The sequence below is a fragment of the Arachis ipaensis genome, chromosome B04 (assembly GCF_000816755.2).
Source record: "Arachis ipaensis cultivar K30076 chromosome B04, Araip1.1, whole genome shotgun sequence".
Taxonomy (NCBI): domain Eukaryota; kingdom Viridiplantae; phylum Streptophyta; class Magnoliopsida; order Fabales; family Fabaceae; genus Arachis; species Arachis ipaensis.
Genome location: NC_029788.2, coordinates 120,958,554 through 120,975,224, shown reverse-complemented (window position 1 = coordinate 120,975,224; position 16,671 = coordinate 120,958,554). Strand labels below are relative to the sequence as shown.

The window sequence follows — 16,671 nt, the reverse complement described above, 5'->3', positions numbered from 1 at the left end:
TATTTTATTCAATAATTATTTTTTTATGAATATATAACATAGTTGATGACTTTGAGATAAGAAGTGAGATCTAATCTATAGTTTTGTTGGATTATGGATTTAAAAGTTTGAACGTGAATAGTTCATAAATTGTAGAAATAACAAATGAAGTCAAGGATTAGTTAGCTTACTGATTTTTTGAGCTCCAACCAGAATAAGCAGCAACTTGAGATAACGCATCTCTCCATCTTTGAACCTTCTCACCGTCATGTCTCTGTTCGTGTTTTTTGAAAGCTTCCTCAAAGGTACCTATCTGATACCTCACATCACAAGGCTTCACATGGTAGAACACTGTCTCGATCTGTAGCCCCAATTTGTTGTTGCAATCAAGGATTTTGCATAGTTCATCCAAGCACCATGTGGATGAAGCGTAGTTTGGTGAGAAAACTATGACTGCAAACATAGACTCTTCAATTGCTTTGAGGAGTTCATCTGAAATAACATCGCCTTTGTGAAGGTTGTTATCATCTTTGTAGGTTGTGATTCCCTTTCTGTTGAGGGCGGCATATAGATGGCTAGTAAATCCTCTGCGAGTGTCTTCACCCCTGAAACTCAAGAACACGTGATAGGTGCATGCTCTTGTTGGTGGTGGAATTGAACCAGAAGAGGAGCCGGATGCCATATGTTAGAGCTTAGAAGCTTCAAGAACTGAATTGTATGAGTAGCAGAAGATCCAAGAGTTGTGTGTGGTTGAAGACGGAATCAGAGTTAACGAGATCACTCAAGAAAGACTTGTGTGCAAGAGAGAAAGGAAAGTGAGGTGGAGGTTGCTTTCTGCTTGGTGCGAATAAATAATATATTAATGAATGAGACACGAAACAGTGAAGACACGAGTCAACACTTTTTAACTTTAATATTGAAGAAATGGTTCTGCTTTGAGTTGTTATTGAAAGTTGGTGTATTTCACCTAGCTCTGCAGGTTACATTCCAAGAGATTGGAGGGTCAGTTTTCGTTCAGATGAAATTAGAGGGTCAATTTTTTAATTTTCAATTTAAATTTTTTTTATTTGTAAATCTGACCCATTAATTTGTCGTATGATAAAAATAAAAAAAATTAACCACCCACAAATTGAATTCGAACTTATCATTTTAGAAATTTGACTAAGATTTTAAAACACCTAGCTTTCCCATGACTGAAAATAACGACAATTTCCGTTACTTAAAAAATGATCCAAGCTCAATTCGTTTTTTTTTCCCCTTATTTTTATACTGACTAGTCACTAGCAATTTATTATATTATTATTATTATCATAACGATATTAGGCTTAGTACACGTTGTAATAAAATATATATTAGAATACAAAATATATAATAAAAACAAATTAAATAATATATGTATTTATATATAAATATATAATAACTGATTTTAGTAGTTAATTTAGTATTTTTTATTATCATAATATATAGAATTTAGCAAATTTATACTCTAAAAATACATTTTAAAATAATAATAAAAATTTTTAATAACGAGTATCTATTACTACATCTAACTAATAACGAAAATTTAATTTGGACCGATTTGAGATAGGACACGTAAATTTTATCTGCGTCGGATTTAAGACAATAAAACTAATTCGAATTTAGGATCCTAACAATAGACCTAGGTTGATCTTACTCACTTAACTTAATATTTTGAGTCATTACTGTAATAAATACTATACTATTAAATATGATTATATTTAGTATATATAAAAGTTAGGTATACTTACAATAGATTTTATAATCAAACTAAAAAAATTCTAATTATCTTTTTTTTTTAATTTTAAATATTATTTACTATCTTAATAAAAAAGTGAATAATAATAATGCAGCTAACTAATTTTGTTTTTGTTATTAAAATTTTAAAAAAGGTGAGTTGTTAATCAATTCTGAATTCAAATTTAAATTTGTTTAAGAAAATATTTTGAATTTTTTTCACTAACCAAAATTAATTTTAAAATGAAAAAATATCTTATACATCATATTATAAAATAGTGTAGTCATTCATTTTTTTCTTTAATGGCAATTATTGTCAAATAAAATGATATAAAAATAGAAAAAAATATATTCCAATCTAGGAATAATAATTCATTTTTCAATAGAATAAATTATATATTGAATAACAAAAGTTATTATAGTTTCTTTTTACACAAATTAATATACTCAACTATGGTGTTTTGGTAATATTACCAAAAAATATTAATTAATCTAATAGTTTTTGTAATGACATAAGTAAGTTTAGAAGCTTAAAAATTATGTCATAAAATATAAAATTTTAACCGGTAATAACGTTGATCATATTGTTTGACTTCCTGAATGAATATGATAGTAATAAATAAAATTATCACAGTTCAATTTTAACAAAGGCAAATCTCCACATGTATTGCTATCATCAATGACAATTGTTCTATTTTCAAGACAAATACTATTTTCTTTTACTGTATTTTCTAACTTGGCAGGTCGAGAACTAATCCTCCACGGATTGAAGCTCCATTTATTAAGGATCTGCCGCTAGCCAATGAGTTATTACATATACAAGGCGAAATTCGAAACTCTAATACTTACTTAGGTAGACGAGTGAAATGACCACTAAATCAATTCAAATCGATTAAGACAAATACTAATTATTTTTAATATTTTTAACATTAAAAATAATTAAACTTTGATTTTAATTATAATTTTGTAAAATATTTATAGTAATAATTATTATATATATTTTTATTAATTATCCCATAAAGTGTACACTAGTTAATTAATAATAATTGAGTTGTAAATTATTTGGATTATACTTTCCACATGCAAGGGTTATTCAGTTGTTACACAATAAAAACCAGTTCAATTTTTACTAGCAGACTAGCAGATGCACTATAAATAACTACCTTTAACGTAAACTACGTTCGGAAAAAGAAAAAGGAGACAACGATGGTTAAATACAACTACAGTTTAAAGCAAGCAAACCAGAAGTCAGATGCACAAGTACAGCCTTAACCAAACATACACATACCAATACAAATACTTCAGAAGCAGTACTTAATTTTGAAAGTTACTTAAATGATATAACAAGAAATCAACAATAGGCGTTAAATCTAATAGTACCTGCTCATCTTCAACCTACTACGCTGCTCTCTTTAGGATAGGATCACTACTGAAGCCGCTTCCTTCTCTTTGCCACCTCATCTCTAGGAATGGCACAAAATTAAAGCCGACACATGTCACATTTCCGAGGTTTGATTACTGATTTGTCACACTTCCTAGACAACTGCTCAAAGAAGAAAAGAAAATGTAGAAGGAACAAGGTTATTCGATTTGCAAGAATATCAATGATAAGAGTAGTGCATTTCTTTTCTTAATGTCCTTTTTATCCAAATTATCTAGGCTTTGATTTCGATAAGGTCAACTTAGCAACAGTGTAAATGTGTAATACAATGTTGGTACACAAAGGGAACATTAAGCAAAATTCACATTGTCGATAAAAACATGTTTTACTAAATAAAAAATAAGAACTATGCTTCTCAGTAAAATAGTGGTTTGTAGTCTTGTTTTTTGGATCCATATTACAAAATAGATGATTTTTTCATTTATTTATGATGAAATTATGAAATAAGCACCAACAAAAGAAGAATAATGCACACTAGGATGGTAAATGCAAGTGTTCTCATACCAACTAGAAGGTCACATGAACATGTACACTCTGCTCCCCTTCTCGATTTGGTATCTGAGTTCCTACGCCATTGCTTTCCTTCTTCAGTAAGGCTGACATTGCACTAAATCGTTCTGCATACTCTAACATCAATGATATTTCTATATCACATCTATTCTCCAATGCAAGAAAGAATCTGGACTCTACTTTTGCATATCTCTGCATAATATCCAAGACCAATCCCAACTTCTTTCCCAACTCCAATGTCAACTCCTCCTTCAATCCCTGAGACAGTAAACAACTGTCTAAGTCTGAGATGCGTATCGGCTGGACCCCGCACTCTTTGACACTACTCAATCCAACAAGGTTATCCCCATTATCAGTTGTTTCACAGAATTGAAAACGAAGTTGAACTTCATGATTTTCAAGAATGCTGCGACAATGGAACGCATCATACCATACATAAACATGATCCGCCGAATCACTGATAATATTGCCATCTAATATACCACTGCATCCTACCTTTCTGCTATCTGCCGAGTAGCATTGACATCGGATGTTAACATTACTCTTCCCCTTTGAAAGAACCACACAGTAAATGAAACCCAGACAGTTGGAAGGCTCAGGAAGTTGAATGGTTATGGAGGATGACTCAGTTCTTCGATATGCGAACTCCCTTGGGACTCTGCTTCCTGCAAAACAAACCCCAACTCTTGTATTGTATTTATAGCAGTTTGATGCATTAAAAAATGCATCGTTCATCATTATTAACTGGGCGCATTCCTCAATGATCTCAACTGAATTTTCACTCAGTTTCGTGCATTTTTTTAATGAAATGAGTGTGTCCTTTCCTTTCATTTTCCCTAAAAAACTCATCAAAGTCGATACCGACTCCAAGGATGTGCAATTATCTGCCCAAAACTCTTTGATTAATGGTGGGAGCTCTGGTAGAGACCGAATCTTGCAGCAATTCTTTAAGGACAGAATCTCCAACTCCTTAAGATTCTTGATGCTTGCCGGCAGCTTCTCCACACTGCTTCCATCTAGCCTTAATTCATTAAGCTGAGATAAGAAACTGATGTTGTCAGGGAGTTCACAGAGTTTATCACATTGCTTCAAATGTAGTATTTTTAAAGCCTGTAGGCCGCTGCATAGGACATGTAGCTTCTGTTTGTTAATCGATTCATTGCTAGATATTTTAAGCTCCTCAAGAGATTTCAGGGAAGATAATTCATCTGGAAGATTCTCAAGTCCTAAACCTTCAAGATTGAGCCACACAAGCTTGTGAAGACGCCCAATTGATGAGCACAATTTCTTGATTCCTGTATTGCTTAAATCCAACCTTTCAAGTAAATCTGATGTCACTGAAAATTCCTCAAGACTTAAGCAGCCATCAAGATTGATTTCCTTCAAAGATGGTAAATGCTTCTTACATTCAAGTCTCTCTAGTTTTTTGCACCCATCCATCTTCAAAGTAACAAGTTTATCCACAGATAAATCAGATACATGTATGGCACATAAACTTTCACAACCTGAGAGATACACCCATTTAAGTTTAGGCGCCTTAGACAAATTTGGAAGCTTCATCAACTTTTTACATCCACTTAGGTCAATTTTCTCTAAATTCTCAAGATCCTGTGACAATGCAAAATAAAATTCACAATGTGAAACTCTCTTAAGTAACGCCAAAAATATANNTATACACAAACATACGCGCACACATTTCGTATTTACATACCTGCACTTGCTGCCAAAGTTCTTCAACATTGCTGTCCCGCAAGTGAATCTCAAAGAGCAGCTTAGCACCAAATTTTGGTGGAAGAGACTTAAAAGGGTATCCATTCCATTCAAAGTACACCAACTTATTGGAAATGGACTTGAGAAGTTCAAGATGGGACACATTCCATGATATTGATTTACCGAATCTAAGAAATCTTAAATTGATCATCTTGTTGAATGCATTAGCACTCAAGTCGAAATCAATTTCAAATGAGTTTAATGTTATGCCTTTAACCATTGGAGCCTCCTGATACATGAAAGTCAAAAACTCTAAATTAGCCATAATTTCCATCTAAAAACATGAATTTAAAAAAAAAAAAAAGTCAGGGTATCTCTTACTTTTTCAGATTGCAGCGCATCAGAAACGTCTTCCCTATCCCTTAGTCGACTTCGTCCACTGGGGTCCTCACATTCTTCACTAACTATCTTCCAACCCACTTGTTGCAACAAGTCATGCATCCGTATTTTATTGTTGGATGATATTGTTATTAGAGCTTTATTGACAAGCGTGTCTATTCCACATTCTGCATTCAAACCACTAGCGCTAAGCATCCTTTTGGTAAGGTCCGCATCTTCTCCCTTGAAAAAGAATGCAATGTCTAAAAATATGTCCTTCTCTTGTTTATCCAATCCGTCAAAACTCACTTGTAACACCCTCTGAACTCCATCAAGGGGATACTTCTCGATTTTTCTCAATGCATCTTCCCAAAACTTGAGATTTTTTGTATGCAGAAATCTTCCAAAAACTTTTAAAGCTAATGGAAGCCCGCCAGCATAACGAACTGCTTTTTCTGAGAGATCCTTAAATTTCTCTTCAGGAAGTTCTTTCTCAAAGGCATGTAAGCTAAAAAGATTTAGAGAATCAGAGTCATTCAACACCTTGAGCTCATATATTTCATTAACTTTCCATCCTTGAAGTATGTCCCTATCTCTTGTCGTTATAATGAGTCTGCTACGTTGGTGTATGTCACCGACCTCTTGAAGTAAAACTTCTAATTGGTCAACACAACTCACATCATCAAGTACAATGAAAACGTTCGAACTCCTGATCTTTTTCTTAATTGAGGAGGATTTTTCAAAATCACACGAATGAATTGGTTCATTTAGCAAACTGAGAAGCTTGTCAAGTAAGTATGTCTTCCCACGTCTGTCAAATTTTTCTCTTACACCTTCCAAGAAGCATGAACTGTCATATCGGGGAAAGTGTTTGGCAAACAGAGCTCTAGCAATGGTTGTCTTACCTACTCCACCCATGCCCCAAATTCCAATTACTGAATGCTGTTTCAGCAATGACTCAAGTTCTTCAAAGACTTCATCATTTCCAATGACACCTTCTATTTTATTGGGGCATTTCTGGTACAGCTTTGTCCTAATATCCTTAACAATATCCTCGACAAGTTGAGACTCGTCCTCCCTAACATATAAATAAGAGAAATGTTAACTGTTAAGGGTCAATATTTTGTATTAATATTAGTTAATATTTTTTACTAATATATATATGTTGGATTGTTGGCCAAAAGCCCAAAACATTGTTGACTTTCTTTTCTTGTTATCGTGCGGGTGTGCATGAGTCGGGTAAAATCGGGTTTGATGTGATCCAGATCTGATCCGAAATATATATCGGGCTTATTTGTTGGATCCGAACCTGATCCAAGACCCGATAAAACCTATACATTTTCGGACCACGATTATACCGAGTAAAAACCAAGTGAAAATTGGGTCGTTAACATTATATTACCTTGATACCTTCGTGTAAGTTAGCATGTAAAAATATCAAAATTCCAAGACTCCAACCATTATTTGACATGGTAAAATTCACTTTAGAAAAATATAACAAAAACCAACTCTTCTCTAAAATTAAAGTATAACTATAATCAATACTAATATTGCCTAATAACACTAAATATTTAAATCAATACAAATAACACAATATTATGCATTAGTCTAAAGTCTTATGCATTTTAAACATAAAACATTAACTTATAGTCTTATATATAATTACTAATAACACAAAATATTAAGGTTTACAATACTTAAATTCCATATAATAATAGCCATCATCCATCACTAATAATATAAAATATTAATTGTATATGATGACCGAGCCACCGGACCGATTTCGGGTGACCCTGAACTATGGCACGGACCCGACCCGAAATAATGATCGGGTCTATTTTTGAGACCCTTACCCGATTCTAAACCTGATAAAATCACACTAAATTAGTCCCTAAAGTATTCGGGATCGGATCGGGTCTTCGGACCGAGCTGGGCCATGCACACCCGTATGTCTGACCATTTAACATGACTCATAAAATAATATTAACACACAAACTGATCTGAAATGCACTAATTTAAGAGATCGAGTTCTTTGAAATTTGAATACATGAAAATTGATTAGAAATGCTCTGGGTTACTTTTGTAAATAATTTTTTTTATGTATCTCCCTCACCGCCGCTTCCATTGCCACCCTTCTTAAACAGTGAAAACTCACTCTATCAGTGAGCAGAGAAAGCTCACAACAAAGTATCCGATTGCAAAGCTTCAATGGGGATACTGCAAAAGCTAGAAAGCCAAATTAAAGTCTTTTTATATTCTTTGCTTTGTAAAAACTTTGGCATAAAGTAGAGAGCAGAATTCTATAGTTTCCGCAGATCTTCGGATCAAACTTCAAAAAGAAATTGCCGTGCAGCCAAAGGGGGATGGGCTCACTCGCGCACCCATCCTTAACAATAAGCATCGACCAGGTTACTCACAAATTCTAATTAAACTTAGAATGTTACCATATATATCGTTCTTCCGCAAATTAAATTATAAATAATCAACTTAAAAAAAAAAGTTAGGTGAGAGTTACCTGTACTTATTAGAGTCCCATCCAGATAAATTGGCAGCTTTGTTGAGAGCCTTTTTCCAACTAGACACCTCCACCTGGAAGGGCACATCTTTCCTTAGATCTGGCTCAAGGTTCGCAAGTGCTTCCCCATAACTCCCTGTCTGCTTCCGTACGTGTGACGGATCTGTCTTATAGAACACAGGTATAACTACCTGCTCCTGTTTGCTTCTGCATTCCATTATTTTGACCAGCTCTCTCAGGCACCATTTTGAAGAAGCATAGTTTTCGGAGAAAACCACGATGGACATGTGTGAGTTCTTGATTGCTTGGGAGAGTTCGGGCCAAACCTCTTCTCCTCTCTTCATCTTGGTATCTATGTATATTTCTATCTTCTGTCGCTCAAGAGCAGAGCGTAGATGGCTTGTGAAGCCGGTACGGGTGTCCTCGCCTCTGAAGCTAATGAAAACATCGTACTTCTTGCCAGAGGAAGACGTCGACATGGTGCCGATTAGCTCGTTTTCGCTAATTAACACGGAGAAAATTGTAAAACGAAATTGTGAGATGTGAAAAGGGAAAACTTGGTAGGACTGAGAGATAATGACGAGATGAAAGATTCATCGTCAACGGCGACTTGGCTTTAGAAATTAATATTAATAATTCTTAATATATAAAAGTAAATCTACCATACTTTTTAAGACATCTTTTTCATGTCAACAACTTTATTCTCTGGTTAGTAGATGTATATGATGAAACATAAACAAAAAAATATAGACATTAAAGATATGGACATAAAATATTTGTATTGATATATTGTGTTTGATAAAAATAAAAAACAAGACACACATATTTAAAAAAGATTAAATTATCCTTCGTTCAACTATAAATTTTACTATTATTACTGTACATCCATTACTCTAAACATTGCATGTTATTACCATTGAATTTTTATCTCTTTTAATATTTTTTATTTCTTCTAATATCATCTTAAATTATCATTTAAATATTAAATATATATTTTTTTCTAAAAAAAATAGAAAACTAAAATTTAGAATTTATCAAAGATTAATCAAAATTTAAATAAATAAAAAATTAAATGTACAATTTTTTTTCTTGAAGAAAATAAAAAGATAAATTTAGTTGTAGAATCTAAAAGAGAAAGAGAAAAAAGAAAGGTTTAGGGAGATAAGAGGAAAAATTTTAAAATTTCAATAAGGGTAAAAGAGTAAAAAATTAGTGTCTCACAAGTTGTGCCTTAGTGTCTCACTAAATTGGAGGTACACAAATTTAGTGTCTCCGTGTTCTTCCGTGTTTTTCAAAAATCTGTGTCCAACTCAAAACTCTAAGGTGTAAGGGGAAAAGAGTAAAAAATTAGTGTCTCACAAGTTGTGCCTTAGTGTCTCACCAAATTGGAGGTACACAAATTTAGGCTTAGTTTGGTAAAGCTTTTGCTTTTTAAAAGTAGCTTATGAAAGCTGTCTTTTAAAAGACAACTTTTTAAAAGCTGCAGCACTTACGTTTGGTAAAATCAAATTAAAAATGGCTTTTAATAAGTACAAGCACCATAATTGTGTTTGGTAAAACAGCTTTTAAAAGTTGAAAAAATTATAATAAACATGTTTATAACAAAAAAATAATTTCTTTTTTCAAATTCTTTAAAATTTTATATAATATTTTAAAATAAAATAATGTTAAAATAAAAAATTCATAATAAACATAAATATAATAAATAAATTCTTTTATTTTTTAACTTTAAAATTTTATATAAGTATCATAAAAATTTATTTTATCCTAAACATCATTACTAAAAATATTAAATTACCTAAATTACTATAATCTAATTTTTTCCACCAATCAAACTTGATGCTATATTATTTCGAACCATCTCCATAGTTCCAAGAAACTCATCTCCAACTTTTTCAACTCCATTTTCAGCTTCACCTTCATAGCTATATCCATCTTCTTCTTCAAGCTCAACGTCCATCTGATCATATTTTTTAAACTTACGATCACTTGTAGAATAACGTCTAATGTAGTTATGCAGAGCCATTGTTGCAATAACAATTTGAATTTGTTTTTTATAGCTAAAACTAGGCATATCTCGTAAAATTTTCCATCTCTTTTTCCAAACTCCAAATGTACGTTCTATCACGCTTCTAAGTGAAGAATGAGCATAGTTATATATTTCGTAGTATCCAGAAGGTCCATTAACACGACGAAATTCTGGCAAATGATATGTTGCTCCTTTGTATGGTCCTAGATAACCTTTCTTTTCTGGATAGCCTGCATCTACTAAATAGTATTTACCTGTATATTATTAAATGAAAGAAAACATGATAAGAAATTAAATCTATATATGGAGTATATAATTTAATCTTAAAGATAATCAAGTATTATCTGGTGGAGGTTTTGGAAAGTTCAACTCAGATGTACCAATTGCATATAAAAATACTCTTGTGTCATGAGCTGTCCCTTCCCAACCGGCCAAAGCAAAAATAAATTCCATATCAAAATTACATGCAGCCATAACATTTTGGGTTGGAATTCCTTTTCTACCAATAAATCGAATTTGGTCTTCAGTAGACACAATCATTGGCACATGAGTTCCATCTATAGCACCAATTGCATCCTATGATTAACATGATTAGAACATTAATTTTACAAATACTATAAAGCAAATTTAATACCAACACATGCAATGAAAGATAATACTTTTTTTGTAATTATTTATAATATTTTTTAAAATAAATAATATATAAATTACCTTAAAGTGAGGCTAATATCTATCATCATTCTTTAATTTTGTAGGCACTTCTTTAAAATCACGATCCTTTGGTTGTATAATGTCTATGGCCATTTTGCACACAACTTGTAGCACTTCTTCAAATTTTCGACTTATTGTTTCACCGGAATGTTGAAACCACTCCTTAGTTGACTTATTTGAGTTTCCACCTCCTAGTACAAATAGGAACATTGCTAGCATTTCTGCAGCACTTATTCTCCTTGAGGCACATAAACCATAGTTTGTTTTCAAATCATAGCATAGTCTTTTGAAAACATCTTTTTCCATCCTAAACATGCTGCAACAACGGCTATTATTCCCTTCTAATATCTCTTTAAGCCATTTGTTTCCTGTTTGTGTAGAAGTCATGCATGATCTTTTATAGATATACTTATTATAATATTGGAAGACCAAACATGCTGTGGAAGTTAAAACTCGATCAAATTCTTCCTCTTCCTCTTCATCATAATCAATTTCCATATTCCAATACACCGTATAATAATTATATTAAAAGAAAGAACACAAAGATTAAAAAAAATAGAATAATATATCAAGAAAGAAAAGTATTGTAATTTTTATTTGCAATAAAGAAGATCAAATAAAATAAACAAATCCAAGCAAATGAATGTAAACAGCAGACACAACTCATGGTCTATAAAATGAATGTAAACAAATCTTAAAAAAGCTTTGTAAATAAATTATTCTCCTTCTCCTCTTGGACATTCTTTTCGTTCATTAACCACGCAATTTTGACTTCTTTATGCTTTAAGGCAACGAACAGCTCTCTTTTATCTTTATCCAAGAAGAGTCGAGTTGCAAACATATAAATTTGTCCAAGTGGATCTATATCCGGTATAGCATCCAATTCTTCTATTGCTTGAGTTATACTAGGTCCCAAAGTATCATTTTTATTGGAGCTCCTACGTTCCACAGCCTCACAAAGTCTATCAATTTGGTGTGATAATTTCTGAGCACCTCCAACTTTTTTTGCTTTCTTGTAAGTATTAGCATTAGTGAAATTTTTCATTTTTCTTTTAATGTTTATAACACTAGACTCAGGCTCTATATCAGAATCTTCACTATCTTCAAGTTGTGTATCTTTCTTAATTGAAGAAGGAACTATTCCGGAAGATGGAGTCCAAGCGTCTTCTCCTGTTGCAGCTGTTCTTTGAAACATCCTATCCAATGTTGCCTCAAAATCTGGATGAATCCCTTCTTTTCTAAATTTTTTAGCCTTTGGAATAACCTACATAAAATATTGATACTTAGTACTAATTATATATATCAATATGTATGCTACTATGCTTACTAAACTAAGCTTAAGAATACTAACCGCTAATTTTTTAGCCCACCACTCTTCACTTGCATCAATTGTCTTTTTAGCAGAATCCCATCCAAGTCCAGTCTCGTTCCCTTTCAATTGCTTCCAATTCTTCCAATCTACTTTCAACTGATCCCATTTGTTTCTCAATTGTTTTCTATTATATTCTTTTCCCGTAGCTTTTGTGAATTCAGCTATCAATTGTTTCCAACCTTTGGTATCAAAATGTGTGCCCGGTTTGCTACCAGCTTCAATACTTTTCACACACAAAACACAAAAGATGTCTACTAGATTTTTGTTCCATTGTGCAATTTCTTTTCCATCATTTTTCTCTTCAGATGTGATCAAATTCATTGTTGTATCCATCAAACTTATCATATGATAACAAAAATTATTCCATAAGTTCATACAAAAATTGAAAGATTGAAAACAAAGTAAATCATAAAATTTTAAGTCAGGTATACCTAAATACTTGTTATGTGGTACACAATAATAAATTTTATAAAGTATTATTATCAATTAATAAGACTAATAAACATACAATATTATTCTATTCTAGTAGGCCAATAATAACACAGGAACCAGATATATTATAAAAACAAAAGAATCATAGAATAATTAATTAACATTACTTGAAAAAAAAATCACAAGAAACAATAAACTGATAATATGATTCATGAATCAAATTTTGGAGTTCTAATTGAATCAATTAACACTTTATTTTGATACTAACTCAAATTTTAGAGACTAATAATTAACATATTTACTTGATTTATTCTCTGTACTAATATAAATAGATTTATCATTAGTCAATAATAAAATTTGTATGTAATCCAATGTTAGTACTGGGTACGTCCATTACCCACCTATGTATATTGGCTCACCTTTACAGATCATAAAAAATGGGACACATATCTCAAATAAACTACTCTTATGATTATATATCTATATTTACATATGTATATACATGTTGTTATTATAATTTGGACTAATGCTCATGCAAAAAAAATTTTATGATTGGTTTTCATAAACCATGTCAACCTCTTTCCGTTTCAAAGAACAGAAAAAAACAAACAAACATAATAGATCTACTGAAAAAATACAAAATTAACACAAAAAAAATAATATAAATAGATAGAAGTTCATACCTAATATGTGATAGAAATGTATTTGTGTTGAAATTTGTGAAGATTAGGTTGAAAAATAAAAAAATATATGAAGATTGTGTTAGATTTTATGAAGGTTAGGAAGAGAAGTTAGAAATATATGAAGATTTTAATGGCAATATAATAGCGGGAAATATGTGCGGGAAAATGAAAAAAATTTGGTAAGCATAAGCCAGCTTTGAAAAGCTCCCTCCTAAGTGCTTTCAAAAGCACCCCTAACTTTTAAAAGCCGCAAGTACAAGCACTTGAGCTTTTTAATTTACCAAACGCAAAATGACGTGCTTGTGCTTTTTAAAAGCACAAGCACCTCCTGAAAAAGCTTTACCAAACCAGTATTAGTGTCTCCGTGTCCTTCCGTATTTTTCAAAAATCTGAGCTCTCGACAACTAGAGAGACTTCGGGAAGGAATTAAGTGAGAGAACATAAGATGAGAAGACACCATATCTAACTCAAAACCTTAAGGTGTCAAGTAAATGGGTCTCTCATCTTATAAACTCCCAACTCTTCCATGCTTTCTTTGATGTGGGACTAACTTCAACACTTCTCACAGTTGCAACATTAACATATGTCTCAGTGTCTATGTCTCTCAAACCAAACGCTGCCTTAGTGACTTAACAAAATTTTAGAATCAACCACTTAATTTTTATCAAATCAATTATTATTTCTAAATTAACAGAAAAATACAAAATAATAATTTAAAATTAATAGTGCCTAACTAAATTTGTAAACTAAAAAGACATTGAATCCATATCTCTATATTTATTTTTATTAATTTTTATAAATAATTCATTAAATATAATAAATATCCATATTATAAATGTCATAATAATATTATTAATCAAAATAAATTTTACGTTACAAATATTCAAATTTCATAATATTTGAACTACTTATATTAGTCTCTTATCACTATTCTTTCAAGCAACATCAAATTTAACACAAAAAATTTATTTTCGAACTACACAATATCTCAAACTTACTCAATGGAGCATCATTCTTTAGACAATATCACTAAACAAACAGACAATTGGTTTATCAAAGTTCGCATGGTTCATCTATGAAAAACATTAACACATACAAATAAAGAGGAGCATCTTTATTTAGAAATGATTATATTAGATGAAAATGTACAAAATAAACATATTTATTATATTTTTAAATTGAATTTATCAAAAAAATACTTTAATTATTTTTATTTTTTATACTTTTTATATTATTTTATAATACTTTATATATAATTGTATTTTAATATCGTTAAAATTATATTTCTTTCAATATGCTATTCATTGTTCCTTTTCTAATAACTTAAAAAAATATATGTAATCAATTTTTTTAATTAATTATTAACTATGATTTACTAACATTGCAGGGAACACTTCTTTATGTAATTGTGAAAAAAAATATGATGAACAAATTCAAATATTTGTTACAAGAAGGAAAAATCTATATTATAAAAAAATCCATAGACTATTTAAAGAAGGATTATAGACTATAGACCAATTAAAGGTACAATGAAAGCAAACTTTTTACTCACAACTATTATGAAAGAAATTAAAGATCCAATTTTGAATATTCTCCAACACTATTTTGAATGTGAATCACTTGAGACATTGTCTGATAGAGTAGGTCAAAGAAAAATATTACCAAGTAATTTTACTTTATACTATTTTAATTATTCTTATTAAAAATAATTTATTCAAAAAAATTTCAACACAATTTTGTTCTTTTTATTGTAGATGTCATTGTTAGTTCAAAGAATTATATTTTATATAATACATTAAATGAGACAAATACAACACAATTTTATTTTATATAACATATTATATTATAATATTTTAGGTGATTATTCGAATAGTACAATTTCGAATACAAAAAACTACATTAATTCACAAACTGAAGAATCCACACAACTAGCTTATGGGTATTTCATAACTAAAAAGTCTTTCAAAAATTAATTCATTTATTTAATTATTCAATTTAACAAATATAAAAAAAATCCTAAACATAAGTGATCAACATAAAAAAAAGTAATGGAGATACCAAACCAAGACAATGTCAACACAAATTTTCAGAATAGAATGATTAGAAATCGAATAACTATCCAAAATCTAATGGCCATGTAATAGGAATCTGATGATCAGATATTACAAAAAAAACTCACAACATGCATCATACATTCATACTTACTCAAATACCATATACCTAATGATAACATAAATTGAATATGGAAAAGTATATAGAACCAATAGGTTATCAGCCAAAAACTAAACAAAACCACATTAATTTATATTAATAATTAATTTTAAATTTTTTAAATTCAAAATTTAAAAAATTTAAAATTAATTAAGTAAACCTAATTAAAACCTATAAAAGCCTTCGTCTTCTCTCTCACATTAACCTACCCACCTCTAACAATCACACACACTTTTTTCTCTCACCAATGCTGCTCCACATCATCAGTAGAAAGTAGAAACAAGTAGATCAGGAATTCATTCTTGGATCATGGCTGAGACCACACCCAATCACACACAAACCGTTTTTGGATGGGCTGCTCATGATTCTTCTGGCAACATAACCCCCTACACTTTCAAAAGAAGGTATATACATATTTAATACATACTTTGAATGTATTTGGATTTGTAGCTTAGTTAGTTTGTTTGCAGGGAGAACGGTGTTAATGACGTGAGCATAGAGATCTTGTACTGCGGGATTTGCCACACGGACATTCACTACGTCAAAAATGAATGGGGAATCACTAGGTACCCGGTTGTTCCGGGGCACGAGATCGTTGGGGTGGTAAGCAAGGTGGGGAGGGAAGTGAATGGATTCAAAGGTGGATGGTGCTATAATGTTAGTGAGAAGGATGGTGGATGATGGAGTTTTTATTTTGTATTTAACATACATGTTTGTAATTAGGGGTTTGTTGCAGACGTTGTTTTCTGCGTTTTGGGATATTAGGTGCTGTTTTGATGATTAAAGAGACTGCAAACTACACAATTACAAAATTATAAAAAAATATTCATTTAATATGAAAAAAAACATCCGAATACTTAACAAAAGAAATATCTAGTTATATTTTAGCAAAAATAATTAAATATCTATAAAATTTAAAAAAAATATGAAATTTTTAAAGAAATA

At 31.0% G+C, this 16,671-nt stretch overlaps 4 protein-coding genes and 1 pseudogene across 6 annotated transcripts; 1 reads left to right on the top strand and 4 right to left on the bottom strand.

The window, feature by feature from the left end:
• LOC107635077 overlaps window positions 1-365 on the bottom strand; it is a 7,855-nt pseudogene extending 7,490 nt beyond the window's left edge.
• On the bottom strand, window positions 668-8,916 carry LOC107635073 (TMV resistance protein N-like). Of its 3 annotated transcripts, none has more exons than XR_001619135.2 (6): window positions 8,289-8,916; window positions 5,777-6,851; window positions 5,397-5,684; window positions 3,680-5,293; window positions 3,115-3,277; window positions 668-813 (listed from the first exon to the last, which is right to left on the bottom strand). XR_001619135.2 is itself a non-coding variant. In XM_016338432.2 (5 exons), exons 1-4 carry the CDS (start codon window positions 8,765-8,767, stop codon window positions 3,683-3,685), a joined length of 3,453 nt encoding a protein of 1,150 aa, XP_016193918.1. In that variant the 5' UTR covers window positions 8,768-8,916; the 3' UTR covers window positions 2,988-3,277; window positions 3,680-3,682. The 3 variants fall into 3 exon arrangements, 1 of the variants encoding a protein (XP_016193918.1); XR_001619134.2 differs by lacking the exon at window positions 668-813 and adding an exon at window positions 820-952; XM_016338432.2 differs by lacking the exon at window positions 668-813 and having other exon boundaries at window positions 2,988-3,277.
• On the bottom strand, window positions 10,102-11,526 carry LOC107637139. The gene is made up of 3 exons (XM_016340583.1): window positions 11,077-11,526; window positions 10,782-10,893; window positions 10,102-10,571 (listed from the first exon to the last, which is right to left on the bottom strand). The coding sequence occupies exons 1-3, from the start codon at window positions 11,524-11,526 to the stop codon at window positions 10,102-10,104; spliced, it is 1,032 nt and encodes a 343-aa protein (XP_016196069.1).
• LOC107637140 (L10-interacting MYB domain-containing protein-like) lies at window positions 11,723-12,721 on the bottom strand. The gene is made up of 2 exons (XM_016340584.1): window positions 12,380-12,721; window positions 11,723-12,292 (listed from the first exon to the last, which is right to left on the bottom strand). Exons 1-2 carry the CDS (start codon window positions 12,719-12,721, stop codon window positions 11,723-11,725), a joined length of 912 nt encoding a protein of 303 aa, XP_016196070.1.
• LOC110271288 (probable cinnamyl alcohol dehydrogenase 6) lies at window positions 16,008-16,422 on the top strand. The gene is made up of 2 exons (XM_021121868.1): window positions 16,008-16,130; window positions 16,197-16,422. Exons 1-2 carry the CDS (start codon window positions 16,036-16,038, stop codon window positions 16,405-16,407), a joined length of 306 nt encoding a protein of 101 aa, XP_020977527.1. The 5' UTR covers window positions 16,008-16,035; the 3' UTR covers window positions 16,408-16,422.

What these genes read in the sequence shown, in the direction of transcription:
- LOC107635073 (XM_016338432.2), bottom strand. Translation starts at nt 8,767, where the DNA reads ATGTCGACGTCTTCCTCTGGCAAGAAGTACGATGTTTTCATTAGCTTC. An exon ending in TGGGACTCTAATAAGTACAG is followed by an intron (nt 6,852 to 8,288) that starts GTAACTCTCACC and finishes TTTATATGTTAG; the next exon opens with GGAGGACGAGTCTCAACTTG. An exon ending in AACTTTGGCAGCAAGTGCAG is followed by an intron (nt 5,294 to 5,396) that starts GTATGTAAATAC and finishes GCATTGTCACAG; the next exon opens with GATCTTGAGAATTTAGAGAA.
- LOC107637139 (XM_016340583.1), bottom strand. Translation starts at nt 11,526, where the DNA reads ATGGAAATTGATTATGATGAAGAGGAAGAGGAAGAATTTGATCGAGTT. An exon ending in AGGATCGTGATTTTAAAGAA is followed by an intron (nt 10,894 to 11,076) that starts GTGCCTACAAAA and finishes TGTTAATCATAG; the next exon opens with GATGCAATTGGTGCTATAGA. An exon ending in CCAAAATGTTATGGCTGCAT is followed by an intron (nt 10,572 to 10,781) that starts GTAATTTTGATA and finishes AATAATATACAG; the next exon opens with GTAAATACTATTTAGTAGAT.
- LOC107637140 (XM_016340584.1), bottom strand. Translation starts at nt 12,721, where the DNA reads ATGAATTTGATCACATCTGAAGAGAAAAATGATGGAAAAGAAATTGCA. An exon ending in GGTGGGCTAAAAAATTAGCG is followed by an intron (nt 12,293 to 12,379) that starts GTTAGTATTCTT and finishes TATTTTATGTAG; the next exon opens with GTTATTCCAAAGGCTAAAAA.
- LOC110271288 (XM_021121868.1), top strand. Translation starts at nt 16,036, where the DNA reads ATGGCTGAGACCACACCCAATCACACACAAACCGTTTTTGGATGGGCT. An exon ending in CCCTACACTTTCAAAAGAAG is followed by an intron (nt 16,131 to 16,196) that starts GTATATACATAT and finishes GTTTGTTTGCAG; the next exon opens with GGAGAACGGTGTTAATGACG.